The 12,079-nt window shown below is 48.0% G+C and overlaps 1 protein-coding gene across 4 annotated transcripts in view; it reads right to left on the bottom strand.

The window, feature by feature from the left end:
• DLEC1 (DLEC1 cilia and flagella associated protein) overlaps positions 1-12,079 on the bottom strand; it is a 96,490-nt gene that overhangs the window by 13,752 nt on the left and 70,659 nt on the right. For all 4 annotated transcript variants that reach the window (XM_037847358.1, XM_037847355.1, XM_037847363.1 and 1 more), the window contains 8 exons: positions 11,515-11,573; positions 10,780-10,948; positions 10,220-10,313; positions 9,948-10,078; positions 9,670-9,828; positions 7,070-7,209; positions 1,413-1,566; positions 654-764 (listed from right to left, as the gene is read on the bottom strand). In XM_037847358.1, coding sequence (XP_037703286.1) covers positions 654-764; positions 1,413-1,566; positions 7,070-7,209; positions 9,670-9,828; positions 9,948-10,078; positions 10,220-10,313; positions 10,780-10,948; positions 11,515-11,573 — 1,017 coding nt within the window. The remainder of the gene's footprint in view (positions 1-653; positions 765-1,412; positions 1,567-7,069; positions 7,210-9,669; positions 9,829-9,947; positions 10,079-10,219; positions 10,314-10,779; positions 10,949-11,514; positions 11,574-12,079) is intronic.

Genomic DNA, 12,079 nt, shown 5'->3' with positions numbered 1-12,079 from the left:
ACACATAGAAATTAAACCCCTCTGAGTGAGGTATGCACTGTGCAAGGCCTGGGCCCATTTGTCTGTCACCACAGAGCTCAGGCTTAGCTGTGTGAGAAGGCCCACTGTCCCATATTTGCCTGTGAGGAGCTGGGACCTGGGTCTAAAAGTCTCGGGGAGGAACAAGTTTCATCATCCAACAAGAATGACAAAGGCACAGGCAGGGAAGGCCTAACTGCCAAGCATGTTCTACTCTGGGAACCTTTCTAGGGGCTACTCTGGGGAGAATTCTGTGCCCTCTTGGGAGGAATCTGGCTGTTACCCTCCCCCCGCAGCACCCAACACAGGACCTGCTGTAAGCAGCAGCTCTACTCTGGATCCCTGGGAAAATTGGAAATCCGGACCCTTTCAGAGAATGGCCTGGGAAAAGCTGGTGCCAAGGGTTGAGAGTGGCCAATGGGTTTCAGGACACTTCAGGTCTGCTCCAGGCTCTCTGCCCTTGTGTTCCTAGGGAGCAGGCCAGCCAGGAATGGGGACGCCCAGATTCAAATGTAAGAATTCCCATCCATCAGTACTGGGACCAGGGCCTGAGGCGGGACCTCCCTGTGGGCACAGGTGCAGACAGTTGGTTGGGTGCCTTCCCAGCCACTTAGGCCCCTCACTGTCTTACTCACCTGGGTTTGAGTAGTGAACTCCAAGTTGAACTGGCGCTCCTCGCTGGGGTTCAGTGTGCCATGTTTGGGGGAGACTGTCACTGTACAAAAGCCTGCTTGGTGCCCTAGGAGCTGGAAGACACATAAGTGGGCCTGTTGTCACATGCTGGGCTCCCAGGATTGGAGCCGGGGTCCACACAGTGTGCTCAGTACTGCTGTGACCTCCACTGGAGCCTGGCAGACTGAGCACCATCAGCAGGACCAACAGGACTCTGCTCACTCCTGGGAGATGAACCACAGGTCCCTTCTCCTCTCCACCCCGACCCTAGATGGAACTCACCACTTGTCAAGGAAATGCCTGGACTATACAAGCTACTCCGGGAGGCCCGGGGTAATGGGGAGCAGAGGGAGGCTGCCTCTGATGCACTTGGATGTGGCCCAGTCTCCCATGGCCCTCAGCCCCAGGGGCTCTGCCACAGCTGGGCTCCCGGCAGCTGCATGGACCTGTCACAGGCTATGTTGGCGGGAGGCTACAGCTGTATTCACCAGAGACTTGTTCTCAGGTAAGGAACTGGAACTCCCTGAAGGCAGGGCAAGGAAGAATTGGACCAGATGTGCCACTCCTTTGAGGAGCCAAGCTTTTCTGGGCACTGTGGGTGAGGGACAGGCTGAGAGGAGCATCTGTTCTGGGGCGTACTTGGGAGGCAATATTCCCTATCACATGGGCCTTTGTTGCTGAGGGCTGCAGACCTGGGTGCCTGAAAGCGCAGGCTCACTCACCTTGCCCCAGTGGAACCGGGTGGGCAGCAGTGTGCCATTGATGAGTGTGATGGTGGCCTTTGTGGGCACACCCAGGAAGAGGTTGCAGATCTCCACCTGGCTGCTCTTGAGGTACACATGGGGCTTCTGCACCTCAGCATACACAGGAAGGTAGCTGGAATACAAGAGTGCCCACCTGTGTGGGGACAGTGCTCTCCAAGGCCACAGAGGGATCTGGGCTGTAATTCCCCTTGCAAAGAGCCAAATATTCTGCATGTACAGTCAGAGGGCAGCAGGAGGATCTGATCCTGGCAGTCCAGGCTGGGAAGGGTGCAAAGGGTGTGGGGACTTCAGAAGCTGCCATATCTGGGCAAGTCTTGGGGATGTTATTTCTCTAGGACAGCCCAGAACAACAGCACAAGGCTCTGACCTCTCTGCAATCCAGAAACCATTAAAAATACCAGGAAGAACTAGGGAATGCTACCCGTGTATTGGAAGCCAGGGATAAGGTGCCATCTGTGTGCCCCATGTGTGGAAGCATGTCTGCCTGTTCTAGTGGAAGTGACCCCGGTCCTATTTCTCCAACAAACTATGTGTGTGCTTTATATGCCTAGAAAACAATCAAGAAAGATCCTGAACAGTGGTTACTTTGGAAGGGAAGGGTGATATGAGATGGTGGCAGGGAGGTGGGTAGAGTTGGAAGTTTAAGTTTCTATTATATATACTTATGAATTCTTTACAACCACATTTTTAATAAATTTTAAGCAAAATAAGACAAAAATCAAAAGAAAAATAAAGGAAGACAGTAATACCAGTAATAATACCAGCAATAGCAGCAAAGTACTAGTCCAAGAAAGACAAATCAGTGGAACACAAAGAGAAAGCCCAGATACAGACCCAATGTAATATAAGTACTTAATATAAGGGTGGCATTCCAAATCAGCAGGGGAAAGAACTGATTGTTCAATAGATGATGCTAGGACAGTTAATAACCATGTGGGGGAAAATAAAGTTAGCTCTCTACCTCAAACCATAGATCAAAATGAATTGCAAACAGATGAAAGAATTAACTGAAAAGTGAAACTTTAAAAGATTTACAAGGGGAAAACCTAAGATGGCGGCTAGGTGAGACAGGGCAAAAAAACACCTCCATGAAAAATACTAGATAAAAACCAGAAAGTGACCCAGAACACCAGTTCCAGCGATGCACCAGCCAGACAAGGTCTGCTAAATCCACAGGGACTGTGCATTTGGTGAAACTGGGAGTCTGCATTCTGAAACAAGTGAGTGACCATCTGAAAGTCCAGCAGCCATGCTGTGGTGTGAGGAAACGGTGGGTTGGTGTTTGGAGACGGACTAGTTCTTTAAAAAACAAACAAACAAAGAGAAAACCCAGGAGTGGCTGCAGATACGATGGTGAGAACCACGCAATGAAGCACGGCAGGAGCAGGCTGGGCCAACACCTTCCCACACCTGCTGCTGATTGTTTCGGGGCCAGGGGAGCAGAGAGGAGCCAAAAGGAGAAAGAAACCGCGCCCCTTGCAGCCATCTCCCTGGAGGGCTGGGGACACTCCTGCCCAGGGCTGGACCCACAGCCCAGAGCCATGCCAAGAAACCCAGTGTGACGGGGAGTCTTCCCCACAGCACCATGCACATGCAACAATATCAGCTGTGGACAACGGCCTTTAGTGCACCCACAGCTAACTGTTCCGGAGCTGGGAAGGTGGAGCTGTGCGGAAAGGGGGAAATTAACACGCCCCATTCAACCATCTTTAAAGCAGGCAGGGAATGATCCTGCACAGCCTAGCGGCCCAGGGCTTCCCTGGAGGCCGGCATGCACTTGTGACGTGGCACAACCTTCCCTTAGCAGAGGTCCTGGAAGAACACGGCTGAGAAGGGGAACCCACTTGGAAATCCCAGGGACCCTATGCCAATACCAAGGACTTGTGGGTCAGCCCCAGAGACAATCTGTGGAAAGACTGAAATGAAGGCTTAGACTCTTGCAACAGTCTTAAATCTCTGGGAACACCTAGGAGGTTTGATTATTAAAGCTGTCCTGCCTCCCTAACCACCCAGACACATGCCACACATTCAGGGCAGACAGCACCAACAACACACCCAAATTTAGTGCACCAATTGAACCCCACAAGAATCAGATCCCCACACACCACAAAGACAAAGTTGGGGAGAACTGACTTAAGGGGAATAGGTGACTTATGTATGCCATCTGCTGGTTAGTTAGATAAAGTGTACACCACCAAGCTGCAGTTCTGACAAATTAGAGATCAAGTAAAGCAAATGCCAACAGGCCAAAAACAACAGAAAATCTTAAAGCATATGATAAAATCAGATGATATGGAGAACCCAAACCCAAATGCCCAAATCAAAAGATCAGAAGAGACACAGTACTTGGCGCAATTAAACAAAGAACTAAAGACAGACAACGAGAGCATGGCACAGGATATAAAGGACATGAAGAAGACCATGGCACAGGATATAAAGGACATAAAGAAGACCCTAGAAGAGCATAAAGAACAAATTGCAAGAGTAAATAAAAAAATAGAAGATCTTATGGAAATAAAAGAAACTGTTGGCCAAATTAAAAAGACTCTAGATACTCATAATACAAGATTAGAGGAAGCTGAACAACAACGACTCAGCCTCCTCGAGGTCCACAGAATGGAAAATGAAAGAACAAAAGAAAGAATGAAGAAAAAAACTGAAAAAATTGAAATGGATCTCAGGGATATGAGAGATAAAATAAAATGTCCAAATTTAAGACTCATTGGTGTCCCAGAAGGGGAAGAGAACAATAAAGGTCTAGAAAGAGTATTCAAAGAAATTGTTGGGGAAAACTTCCCAAACCTTCTACACAATATAAATATACAAAGCATAAATGCCCAGCAAACTCCAAATAGAATAAATCCAAATAAACCCACCCCGAGGCATATTCTGATCAGACTGTCAAATTCTGAAGAGAAGAAGCAAGTTCTGAAAGCAGCAAGAGAAAAGCAATTCACCACATACAAAGGTAACAACATAAGACTAAGTTGTGACTACTCAGCGGCCACCATGGAGGCGAGAAGGCAGTGGCATGACATATTTAAAATTCTGGGAGAGAAAAACTTCCAACCAAGAATACTTTATCCAGCAAAACTCTCCTTCAAATTTGAGGGAGAGCTTAAATTTTTCACAGACAAACAAATGCTGAGAGATTTTGCTAATAAAAGACCTGCCCTACTTGAGATACTAAAGGGAGCCCTACCGACAGAGAAACAAAGAAAGGAGAGAGAGATATAGAGAATTTTAACAGACATATATAGAACATTACATCCCAGGTCACCGGGACACACATTCTTCTCTAGTGATCACGGATCTTTCTCCAGAATGGACCATATGCTGGGACACAAAACAAGCCTCAATAAATTAAAAAAAAAAATTGAATTTGTTCAAAGCACATTCTCTGACCACAATGGAATACAAATAGAAGTCAATAACCATCAGAGACTTGGAGAATTCACAAACACCTGGAGGGTAAAAATGAGGGGAAGATGAAAAATTCCCAGATAATCAAAAGTTGAAGGACTTCATCACCAGTAGATCAGTCCTATAAGAAATGCTAAAGGGAGTTGAGCAGGCTGAAAGGAAGGGACACTAAACAATTGACTGAAACTACATGAAGAAATAAAGATTTCCAGTAAAGATCATATGGTAAATATAAATACCAATACTACTGTATTGTTGATTTGTAACTCCACTATTTACTTCCTACAGGATCTAAAATACATAAACTGTAATGATAAATCAGTGGTTTTCGACTCAATGTAAAATATGTAATTTTTGACAAGAACTACATAAAGGTGGGGGAGCGATGGAGTATAGGAACATAGTTTATGTGTCCTATTGAAGTTAAGTTGGTATCAAAGAAAAACAAGATTGTTATGGATTTAAGAGGTTAAATTTAAGCCCCATGGTAAACACAAAGAAAGTATCAGAGAATATGATCACAGAGATGAAAAGCAGAGTATATGGGTTATGAGAAGTGGGGGAATGGGCAATGGGGAGTTAAGAAATGAGTGTGGGGTTTCTGTTTGGGGTGAAGGGAAATTTCTAGTAATGGATGGTGGGAAGGTGATAGCATTGCAACATTCTAAATGTGATTAAGCCCACTAACGGAATGCTAGGGAGGGGGTGGAATGGGAAGATTTATGCTGTATATATGTTTCCACAATTGAAAAAAAAGACAGTCTAAACAGATGACAATTAAATGCCAAGGATGATCCTGGATGGGATCTGAGGATGGAGGAGAGGAGGCTCAAAGGGACACAGATGGGACATAAGAAAAAAAAAGGAAATATAGAAAGTAAGCTTTGTAATAATGTTGAATTTCTTGAACTTCTTAGCTGCGCTTAATGGGATTGCATAAAAGAATATTCTTGTTCCTGGGAAATGTATATGTGAATTATATTGTTTGTTCAAAGATGTGTGCAGCTAGCTCACATGTGTTCAAAGGACAGAGCAATAGATGATGGATGATAGGCAGGGAGGGATGTTAAAGTTGGCGGATCGGGGTATCGGGGGAGGGGGGTCGGGGTGTGCTGGAGTTCTGTGTATGGGGTTTGTATTGTTTTGCAACTGTTCCTGTAAGTTTGAATTTATTTCAAAATAAAATTTAAAAAAAAATATTTATAAGAATGGTGATTGACTTATCTGATCTCTAAGGCAGGGGAGGCCTTCAAAGTATAAAACAAAGGAAACGATTGATACAATTGACCACAAAAAATTTTAAAACTGCTCATAAAAATTATAAATAGAATTAAAAAGCAAATGACAGACTGGGCAAAGTATTTGTTTCTCACACAGCAAATCAATAATGAGGAAAAAAACACCCCAAGGAAAAAGGGGAAAAGAAAGGAACAGGCATTTCAGAGAAGAATATAAAAAGTCAAAATCAATTAAATGTAAAGGAAAACTATGTTCCATAACTCACCTATTAAATTGTCAGTGATAAAGATAAATGATAATATGGAGTTTTGGTTAAAGTTCAGCAAGTGGATAATCATACATTGCTATTGGAAAGAAGTATAAAACTATGTAAATTTTGGTGGGAGGCAATTTGGCAATGTATATAAAGAATTTTAACAATGAATGTGCCATTGGACAGTCTTTCTTCCTAGGGAATTTATCAGGAGTGTGAACATGGAACCACAGTGCAAAAGCAAAATGTCTGTATCAGCCGTGTTTATAATGGTAAAAAACTGGAAATAATCTAAATGTATGTTAAATGGGTACTCGGTAGGTAAATTTTGGACCATATATATTATGGAATATTATGCGATAATTAATAGTGATAGTATAGATGAACATGAGATGGTAAGACAAACATTAAGTGAAAAAAGTAGATAGTTTAGTTATACCATTCCCATATTGTAAAACTAACAAAAATTAATACACATACACACACTAGAAGGATATTCCCCATAGTATTACTAGTGAATTATTTCTGGATGATGGATTATAGGTCTTCTTAATTTTCTTTTCCATAATTTCCAAATAGTATAAAACATGTATTCCAAAATTCAGAAATGTCTCTAAATATATAATTATGCATAATATAAACAAAGATACTGTTTATATTATGCATAACGTTTGTTGCAATGGCTCTCCCCGACCCTTACCTCCAGGTCCCGTTTTCCACCTCCAGCTCCAGGACGGTCTGCAGAGTCTGGCAGCGCGAGGCCTCCAAGGTGACGTTCACTTTGCACTTCCCCAGAGGGTAAAGGTGGCCGCTTGAGGGCTCAATGTTGAAGGGAGACACCTGAATGGGGGTTAAACTGGAAGGATGAGGAGGAATTGCAGAGGAACTAGGGGCTGGGGGTGCCTAACCAGGTTGCCCCCAAGTTGCCCCCAGCTCTCTTCAAAGAGTCATCTAGGATACAAAAGGGAGGCAAGCAAGTCTCCAGATTAGGAGGGCAAAAATGGATTCTCCAAGTTAAAGCAATACATGAGACAGAAGTGCCAGGCACACGCCCAGATCTGAGGGGTAGAAGGCAGGAGGCGGCACCCTGGGGGTGGGGGGTGGGGTGAAGAGGGCTAGGCAGCCAGGTGGAAGCCTCAGCTGGGGGAGCAGGAGGGAGAGGGTGTGCCATGCCAAGGAGGTGCAGCAGCCCTTTCCTGTCGCCATCTCCCACACAGTTAGCCTTAGGCCCTGTGCGCTCTTGCTTCCAAGGTTTCACCTCCCTGGCACTGGTGGGAGGGATGGGCTGGCCTTCACTGGAGGCTTCTCAGGCTTAACTGTCATAGAAAAAGAGGGCTTGCCAGAGCTCAGGCACTGGAGTTTGGGGCCCAAGCTCAGCTGATAAGAAAGACCCCTTTGCTTTCTCTTGTCTTTGTTACTTGTGTGCATCTCCCTCGGAATCTTGGGGGTATAGCTGTAGGTTGCAGCTGGGTTTTAGTAGATGTGGGTCCTCTGACCTGCAAACATCTAACAAACCCCAAATCCCAATATTATTTTTGAGAACTCAATAGAGTGCAGAGAACAGTAGAAACAGGGCTCCTGCCAGCCTCAATTATGACCCAATCTTAAAATATTATAAAATTGACAATTATTTCAATTATAAAGTGTAGTTATTCTTCATAGTGGGAGAAAAACACAGACTGGGAATTAGAGAACTGGGATGTGATCTGATTCCACTACCCGTAAGGTATGTGACCCTCGGGGGATCCCCTGTACCACTCTGGGCCTCAGTCTCTCTTCTGTCACCTGAGGAGGTTGGCTTAAGTTTGTGAGTTACCACCTGTGCTCTGGGAAATCCCAGGGATTCTCCAGAAATGCCTCGGACAGGGAACTGGGGTGTGGGGAGAGGCAGGATAGGGTAGGGTTTGCCTAGCAAGAGAGTGTCTGGGTGGCCAGAGTGGTTACACCTTCTACAAACTAGGCTTCTGCATAAGGCTTCATTTGAAGAAGGCTTCCTGTCAAAAAACCATGTGAACACCAAAGATACTGGGATACCACCCCAGCCCCCCAGCTCCAGTCTCAGCCCTCTGTGGTTCTCGGATCCAAGCTGGGAGACCAATGAGGCTGGAAAGAAAGCACTAACTCTAAGCCTGTGAACAGGACACTTGGCAATGTTTCTTGGCCATGGTGTTGGCCATTTGATGCAAACTGACACGACTTCAAAGTTTCAGAGTGCCCAGATAGAGAAGTAAGGCAGCAGGTAAAGGAGAAAGGGCTTCTGGTTGAAAGGGAAAAGTCCTAGAACATGAAAAAGCAAACTGGCAAATAAGATGTAGGTATGGCTTCTGAATGTGGAAGGAAAAGTATGCAGCATTCCAACTCGGAGGGCAAGTGGGCAAGCAGGAAGGGGGCCTTGGTAGGAAGCAGTCAAAGGAAGGGTGCTTCCACCAGGGAAGACTTGGCCACGGCCTCACACATGCAGTGACAACCTGTACGTCCTAGTCAGCTACAGCCATCAAGTATGGTGTTGGGAGCGGAGAAGGAGGGGGTGGAGGGTGTGTTCAATCAGTGACCCAGACTGGGCTCTCTTCTAACCAGTTAGGGAATAACTGGATGGTTTGTGTCACTTTGTCTTGTTCCAGATTGCATATCATAATTAAAGGTGATGCCACAACCTGAAGATGGTAACACGTAGCCACTTTCAGTATTTCCTATTTTTATAGTAAAAAGAAAGGAAGGAAGGAAAGGAGGGAGGAAGGAAGGGAGGGAGGTGAAGAGGGAAGGAGAGAAAAAAAAGAAGAAAGTAGCAAAGAAACATAGAAAGAGAAAGAAAGAAGCGATGTGAATGGAAATGAGAATGGAATTTTCTTATTTGAGACTCTTAGTTTAGCCACAAGTCCCCTGCCCAGGCACCAAGTACTCAAACTGCAGGCACAATCTCCACAATACCTTTGGGGTGAGCCTGGCAGACATGCCCCCTTCCCAGCCCTTGGAAACAGCAGCCATGCAGCCTCCCTCCCCCATACACAACGCAATTGCCTGCTTTCTTTCTAACTCAGGCTGCTCTGACAGTGGGAGAAACCCCATGTCCTATATCTGCATCAAAAGGTGGAGAAAGAAACAGGAGAAACTAGGGGGTACATTCTGCTATTGAAAGAATACCAGCTGCCTCAGTGATGGGGAGAACTGGGAGTACGGCAGCCATTTCCTCTCTCAGCCTCAAAGCTCTGAATGCACCAGCACAGGTTTCACAGTTCAGACATGGCACAGGTAAATGGGGTAGGGCTGGGACCCCACAGGAGCCAGCAGGGCCCAACTCACATCCTCACGCCTTTCTTCCAGGCACACCATGCTCTCCTTCATGTGCCACACGGCTGGGAGCTGGCTGACGTTCTGGATCTGGATGGAGTGCGTGGCTTTCTGCCCCAGGCGGAGCAAACCAAATTGAAGGGCTGAGATGTCGATGATGACAGCAGGCCCCTGAGACACCGGAGGGGCCTGTCACCGGGCCACCTGGGATTAGGCTCTGTGCCCCACCTATCCCTGCCGCCTTTCTGGGCCCACCCAGCTGATAGCATCCTCCCCCCGCCCCCCCGCACCTTAAAGGCTGCCTCGATGTGCAACACCACCGGTGAGGGTGAGTCTTTGATTTCACACAGCAGGTCCTGGCTGGTTGTGCCAGGAATACCCCCGGTAAAGTTCAACTCAAAATCTCCGACCTCATTGGGCTCTGGGAGAGAGGGAAGCGAGAGGTGGGAAAGCTGGGCCCAGATGCTGGCCTTCGTTGACTTCTCTACGCCTCAGCCGGAGCTGATCGCAGGGCACCATGAGCCCTGCACAGGCCCCGACCTCTCCACAGTCCCCGCGGTACCTATGACCCCTGAGCAGGGCTCCACTTCAATAATGTGGCAGTCGCTGATCTTCCCCCACGTGTATCTGATGGGTGACCTGCTGTTGTTCCACATCTGAAAGACACACCCCGACCCAGCCCTGCCCTTTCACAGCAAATGTGTACCTGCTGAAGGGCTGTGGGACTGCGGGCTCACAAAGGGTTGGCTTCGCACCCTCCCGGCTAATTCCTGGCTGTCCATGGCCATGGGCTTCCCAACCTAACAGCATCCTCACTCCCCACTGCAGGGCTTGTGAGGAGAGCTCTGAAAGCCATTTCTGCCAAAGACCTGTGAGCTTGGGAGTGGGTCCCCCAGCCCCATCTCTCAGAGGATGCTGGGAAGCTGAGACAGACAGACAGACGTGTAGCCCAGGCATCTGCACAAACCAAGCCGGGTTCAGGGGCCTCAGGAGCAGCCTCAGCCTCCATGCAGTGGCCGCCGCTCTCCGTCCCTCCAGCGAACTCCTTCCAGCAGGGGCGCCCAAGTTCAGCATCCTCTCGGGCAGCCTAGGCTGGGGGGGGTGGGGGTGGGGGCGACCTACCTTAAAGTCTTTCTTCACATTTATGCCAATGTAGTTCTCCCCTGGGATGATGAGGGCATATGGTTCTAAGAGAACCTGGAAAGGTTCTACTGAGCCTTTCACCTCGATTTCCAGGACGATCACGTCATCCACAGAGCATGGGGAGTCCTTCAGGCTCTCCATTTCTGGACTGAACACAAACCCACTAGGAGCTAGGCACCAACACAATCCGGGAGCATATCCCTACTTGTCCCTTGCCTCTGTCCCACATCTTTGGTCTTCCCTGACCCCCAGCTCCCAAGACCCCTAAAATGAGAGGCACCAGACAATGCTAAGGTCAGGGAAGGGGCACCTTCCCCACAGCACCCCAGCCAGGGATCACTGAGCAAGGCTGACTAGAGACCCAGCCTGGCAGCTTATTTAGGGATAAGCTGATGGAGGCACCCACCACGGAACAAAACCTTCCCTCTTCACTCCCTACCACCCAACAGCTACGAGTCAGGCTGCCCAGTCAGGCAGCAATGAGCCTGGGGCACTGCTCCAACATTCCCGGGGTAGCCTACAGCTCTGAGAGAGCCAGTGAGAGCTGTCCCTTGCATTCTGAGCCCACTGCAGGCCTAGGGTGCCAGAGCAAGGCTAAAGTGCTCCCACTTGCCAAAGCCCCTTGGGGGGCAGGCTGCTCATTCCCCAGAGGCAGCCCCAAGGAGAGGGCAGGCCCAGCTGCCCACCCTTCATCACGGAGCCGTCTCTGCTCACCTCACAGGCTCTGGAATTTTCTCCAGCACCATCTGGAGCACACTGTGAAAAGCCTGCAGCTGCAAGACAAACACAGCACCCTGAAAACATGGTTGTATTCTGCCCAGCTACCCAGGGGTAGACAAGAATTCCTCCCCATCCTGCCTTGGCCTCACCACCAGAAAGACCTTCAGAAAAACAAAACACAATGCTACTTCCCTATCCACCTCTTCCTCATCCTAGGGGAGAGAGGGATGGCTGCTGGGACACGAGTCATGACGAAGGGTTTGGGAACTGCTGCAGTCTCAAGGCTGGTGTGTCTATCTCAGCTTGCCCTGGGGAGCAGGAAGAAAAGTGCCCCCCCAAGACCCCAATATTGACCCCCCTGGGGGTACCCTCACTATGTGCAAAACACTGCACTCTCCCAGAAGAGACAGTGAGTTAGCTGGATGAGTTTGAGAGGCAGACCTGCTCATCTTAGTCCAAACCCCCCGAGTGTCCCCAGCTCTCATTGCCCATTACCAAAGGGCTTCTACACTGGGGCAGGGAGCTGTGTTGACCTCCTCCAGAAACCTTCACTTCACTT

The sequence above is a fragment of the Choloepus didactylus genome, chromosome 1 (assembly GCF_015220235.1).
Source record: "Choloepus didactylus isolate mChoDid1 chromosome 1, mChoDid1.pri, whole genome shotgun sequence".
NCBI classification, from domain to species: domain Eukaryota; kingdom Metazoa; phylum Chordata; class Mammalia; order Pilosa; family Megalonychidae; genus Choloepus; species Choloepus didactylus.
Note: the sequence above shows the minus strand (reverse complement) of the source record. Positions and strands in the feature narration are given on the sequence as shown.